At 43.1% G+C, this 5,711-nt stretch overlaps 1 protein-coding gene across 1 annotated transcript; it reads left to right on the top strand.

Moving 5' to 3' along the window:
* The first annotated feature begins 551 nt into the window (after nt 1-551).
* marcksl1b (MARCKS-like 1b) lies at nt 552-3,217 on the top strand. The gene is made up of 2 exons (XM_034600169.1): nt 552-869; nt 1,797-3,217. The coding sequence occupies exons 1-2, from the start codon at nt 780-782 to the stop codon at nt 2,340-2,342; spliced, it is 636 nt and encodes a 211-aa protein (XP_034456060.1). The 5' UTR covers nt 552-779; the 3' UTR covers nt 2,343-3,217.
* The last annotated feature ends 2,494 nt before the right edge of the window (nt 3,218-5,711 follow it).

The following is a 5,711-nucleotide window of genomic DNA, read 5'->3' on the forward strand; positions in this document are numbered from 1 at the left end:
AACAGATTACTACAAAGAATACAGTTACGAGTGTTAAAACTGTAGTTTTAAAACAAAGGTATTCTTATTACAGCTTTATCATACTTACATTAACTTCTATTCGTATTAATACTCAGGTTGTTGGGTGATGGAGGGATAGATAGATAGATAGATAGATAGATAGATAGATAGATAGATAGATAGATAGATAGATAGATAGATAGATAGATAGATGCAGGGATTTAGTTTTATTCTATCTATCTATTCTATCTATATATTTGTTCTAACTTTTATTCTATTTGTTCTATTTATTCTAACTTTGATTCCTCATGTTCATCTGAACATTCCTTAGAGTAGAACTAAATAAACACAAATACAGTAACTATAAACACTGAATTCTGTTGAGCTGAATTGATTTCCTCGCAGGGGGTCTTCTAGATGGGCGGAGACAATTAGGGTGTCGGGGATGATTGGCCGGCGCTGGGCAGACGTGCCCTTGGGCTCGACGCTGATTGGCCAGAGCCGGGCCGGGTCCCTCCTGGGGGCGGGGCCTCGGACCTGCTGTATGTTGAAGCGTCGCGTTGAACCAGTGTAGAGTTTAGAGGGTCTCCGTCTGCCAGGGTGACGAGTCGGGACGTGTGAACACTGATCAAGCTAAACTCTTCCCACCGCTTGGATACTTAACTCTGCCCGGAGGTTTGGATTAACTTCGACAGAAAGAAAACACACACACACACTTTTTTACATTTTTCTTTTTTTTTTGCTTTGAATTTGCTTTGGAAGAAACGCAGTCGAAGACAATGGGATCCCAGGCATCCAAGGGAGAGGTGGTCGCTGAGGGGGCCGCCGCCGCCGCTGCTGATGCTGCGGCTGTCAAGACCAACGGACAGGTAACTCCTCCAGCCCCTCTCCTCCCAACTCCAGATCCTCCATTAGCTGCATCCGTCTGCACCATCAAGTGACTCCACTTGAGCGTGGGGACGCGCGGGGCTCGTCAGGTGGGAGCATCTCCGGCTCCTGCTCGTGCACGGGTCACCCCCCTGCCCTACCCCCACCCCCACCCAAATTGAATAAATTGTAGTATTCCATATTTATTTATTTTTTGAGTTGAATCCAAGTTCAAAGTGTGTGTGTGTGTGTGTGTGTGTTTTATTTGAGGTCTCAACCCAAAACTGCACAACGTGTGTGATAGTGTGAGGCGGAGAGGGGGGAGGAAGGATGGGGAGGAGGGGGAGGCAGCGCCAGCACGTAGGCAGTCTACTACTCCTCCCTTGTTAAATACGAGCCTGTCGTCTGATACTTTATTTTTATATGAGCTGCCACTTCACGGAATTACATCCTGCCATGTTTTGTGTGTTTTTCACGTAGATGAGTCACAATTAAGTCGTTGATTTCACATTTCACATGATTATTGGATCATTATGAATGGAAATGACCCCCCCACTCTTATTTAGTGACACAAACCCTGACTTCATTTGAGAAGCATATTAAATGAGATAATAAAAAGAAAAAATCGCATGAGTTGACTTCTTATAATTCTTCCATCGATGAGCTCCAGTCTGCTCTTTGTTGAGCCGCTGTCTGTCTGGTGCCTTAAGCCGTCTGTGAGGCGCTACCGCCGCCTATCGCCTGATTAGAGTACTGCAAGGCGTCGCCTCTGAGCCGGGCGACACGGTGGTTAATTGATGAGCACGACGATGCGCTGGAAATAAATGAGAAATCCACATAAGAAACAGATCCTCTTTGTGTTTCATGCATGTGCAGGGGGTTAAGTGTCAGAAACAGATGGCTTATTGTATTTTCCATTCCTCTTCCAGGAGAATGGACATGTGAAAACCAATGGCGACGTCTCCACAAAGCCTGATGGGGATGCTGCTGCCACCAATGGCTCAGCTGAGGCAGCCAAGGAGCCTGAAGCCGGCGCAGGAGGCGACGCCATCGAGCCAGCGCCTGCTGCAGATGGAGATGCTGCCAAACCGGAGGGCGAGGCTGCAGCCAAGGAAACCCCCAAGAAGAAGAAGAAGAAGTTCTCCCTGAAGAAATCTTTCAACTTCAAGCTGAACCTGAAGAAGACCAAGAAAACCGAGGCTGTCAAAGAGGAGGCGGCCGCCGCCGCTGCCACCCCCTCTGAGGAGAAGCCTGCAGAGAACGGAGCCGCTGCTCCGGCTGAGGAGGAGAAGAAGGAGGAGGTGAAGGAGGAGGCTGCTGCTGCTGCAGCTGAGGCCCCCAAGGTGGAGGAGACCCCGGCAAAGGAGGAGGCCCCCAAGGAGGAGGCCAAGGAGGCAGCTGCTCCAGCCCCTGAGGCCACAAAACCCACAGAGGAGAGCAGCTCGACCCCCGCTCCTTCTGAAAAGAAAGAGTGATTGTACCTTGAGCTCACAATGAACTGGGTGAACTGTTTTGCAAGAGAGAGCGAGAGAGAGAAAATTTAGAGTATATATATATATTTATATATATATGTGTATATGTATACATATGTATATGGATATATGTATATGTAAATATATACACATGTATGTGAGAGACTCCTTCGACGTGCCACTTTTCGTCATGATAACAAGATGACAGACTAGATTCACTAGATCACTTCCCTGGTTTCTGCTTGACATCTGGACCCGGACTGAGTTTTAGGCTGTGGGTTGGTCACGATGTGGAAAATGGATTTTAGTGGCTAGAACGCGAGCTGTCGACACCATGAAGTAAAGACGGATGACGAATGGCTGGAGGAGGATGGAGCGGAAGCATCTTTTACCCTAAAATCTGCAGAAGAAGATGCCTCCCTGCTGAAGGATGAAGCTAGATGATATACTAGGACACCACCACCACTTGAAATGACTGTTAATAGAAAAAAAAAAAATGAAATCAGAAAATTAAAGAGACTTGCCAACTTTTTACATTCCTATATTTTAACCCAAATTTGAAGTATTTTGTGGTGTATTATAGAGAACCATCTTAAAGATTCAGAGAAGCTATGTCTTGTTTGTTTAAAGAAAAAAAAAAAATAGACGATTTTGATTTTTACCTTACTATGAAAAAAAGAACACTTAAGCTTGCTATGTTCACTGTTGCGGTTTGATATGAAGCAGAGTTGTTTTATCTGTCGTGTGTGAGCCTGAATCTGCTTTGTCTCTGTAAATACATTGGATTGATTTCTGTTCTTTATTTTGCTAATGTTGACAGATGTTACTGGTTTTATTGTAAAGTTGATAATGGTAAATAAATGTTGGTTACCTTACCTGCATGTGTCTTGACAGTTATTTGCATCATGCCTTAGCTTAAGGAGCATGTTTAGCATGTTTCAGATTTTTTTGTAGCCACAGAAAAGCCACATATATGGAGACCAACAGCAGCACGGTGAGGAGGAGGGATCCAGAAATGAAATTCCTCTAATTTTGACATTTTAAATTGTTTTGGTATCTTCATATTAAACAAATTGAAGCACATAGAAAATTGGAGCAGCTGCACCCTTCCATGTTTATTTAACCCGAGAAACTGATTAAAAGCTACATATTGCCATTTTGAAAGGTGAAATTACACCACCAATATTTTTTTTCACAGCTGAATTCATAAAACAGAAAATATAAACCTAATATGGTCAGTTTTCACCTTGTGCTCCTGTTCCACTACATTTTAGGATAAGGATCATCCTTTATTAGTCCCACTATGAGGACGTTTGCCATGTTACAGCAGCAAAGGAGATGGTAAAAATAGACACACATTAAAGAAAGAAATAAGTAAACATACAATATAAACCCAAGGAAAATTGAAAATTACCTATACAGTGTTTGATTTTACATTGAGCATGGCTATAATGGCTGTAATTCCAATGGCAGTAGAGTAAAGTAAAAGGTCAGTACAGTGGTTTTTCAAGAATTGTTACATTAGCAAACTCTGTTCATGGTAACAAACTGTTTAATTACAGTCAGGCCAGTGATATGGTTGATTAGCACCATATTTCTATCAGTTACAACCCAGAAAAATCTGGATTAGGCCCCAAAATTTGACATCAATTACATTTTTTGGACTCATTCATGTAATTATTCGCCATTATTGGATTAGCAGCCCGGCGTTAAACCGACAACACCACCGACTGTGAAACCAAAAGCACATTGTTTTTAATTCATATGGGATTAGGTATCAAATGACTGCACACGTCACTTCGTCAACATGTCACATCGGTCACGATCTGTGATCATCAATGAGACAGTGAACGCCCACATGCTTTGAGCTGATTGGAGCTAATTGAACACACCAACACACACAGGGTTGGCTGTAGTTACCCCTCGCCCTCTATTAGTCTTGTGGCTCTGAGGTAATCACCATTACCTTCCCTTTCTACTACTTCTTCTTCTTCTTCTGCACGTGTACAGTATTCTGCCCATTCAGAGGCGAACATGAACATGGCTAACTGAGCACAGCAGCCCTGTTCTGGGGGAACTGACCTAGTTCACATGCTGATATGATGAGCTGAGATCTGAGCTTCATTTGGACCCAAGCTCCAAACAATTCTGAATTATTTAAACGGGCCAACAGCTCCCGGTCGATGCGACCCTTCGTCTCTTGTTGCAGAGGAACTTGTTAACCATTTGTACTATTATTTCCATTAAAATGTTTCATAAAAACATGAAAAATCATCAGAAGTCCAACCTCTATTGTGTAAATCCGTCTTAAAACCTGACAGTGTACATTAGAAAGTAGGTACAGGCAACTATAATTGTTTCCCTGCTGCTCCACAAGTGTTTTTTTCATCTATTCTATTCACTGATTTGTTTGTTCTGCACACTATACGTGAGGTTGTGTGACTGATCACTTCAGAGACACTGCATTTCTCATTTAGCAGTGACATGGTCTGCAGAGATGTGGACGATGCATTCAAAACACAAGTGAGCTCACGCTGACACCTGGTGGCTGTTACAGGCAGTGCCACAAAGATGATCACCTATTGTTTCCTCTGATCTTTTGTGCTACTTTTTAAGAATCTGTGATGGTTGCAAAACCAGTACACTGCAGTATGAAATTGAATATGAGCAAATAACGGGAAAACGTGTAACGCATTTGATGAGTATAGCAACTGTTAAGGAAAACATTTGAATGAATAAACTTAGACAAAATACAGAAACCAATGCATGTCACTGTCCAAATAAAACTTCAAACAAATAAATAATGTACAGAGTTTGGTAGGTTTAAAAAAACACAGATGCCTAGTTAAAGGTTTACAGCAGCCATGTCAACTTAAATGAATCTGTGGCAATAGACGATGCCACCGGGGTCTCCCACACACAGCCAGAGACAAAGGTGTTGCTTTTCAGTATACATTTTATTAACGCCGAAATAAACTCAACAGTCAACTGAAATACTCCAGCATTTCCTGCTGGAGGTTAGCTGAGCAGCTCAGCAGCGTCTCTTCCCATGTGTCTGTCCCTCTGGCAGCTCCACGGCTGCCTTTTGAATCCAGGGAGAGGTGATTGGCCAACTAGTCTCAGCTGTATACCAATCCCCTCTCCCTGGTTCACCTGGAGCTGCTCACTGAGCCACCTCCACAGAATCTAAATCACTGAACCATCAATAAATGACAAATAGCAACTTCTTAAAAAGCTCACACACACACACACACACACTGATATTTGCACGTCAAAATCAATAATCCTTTCACTCACTAACATCACACCAAAGACCTTTCTGATATGTGTTTGTGTGTGTGCGTGTGTGTGTGTGTGTGGGCATGTCTTTCT

Source organism: Hippoglossus hippoglossus, chromosome 11, assembly GCF_009819705.1.
Source record: "Hippoglossus hippoglossus isolate fHipHip1 chromosome 11, fHipHip1.pri, whole genome shotgun sequence".
Taxonomy (NCBI): domain Eukaryota; kingdom Metazoa; phylum Chordata; class Actinopteri; order Pleuronectiformes; family Pleuronectidae; genus Hippoglossus; species Hippoglossus hippoglossus.

Bases quoted from the DNA above. Each gene is read 5' to 3' on its own strand.
- marcksl1b (XM_034600169.1), top strand. From the start codon at position 780: ATGGGATCCCAGGCATCCAAGGGAGAGGTGGTCGCTGAGGGGGCCGCC. The intron at 870-1,796 runs GTAACTCCTCCA...TTCCTCTTCCAG, and splicing joins CTGTCAAGACCAACGGACAG to GAGAATGGACATGTGAAAAC.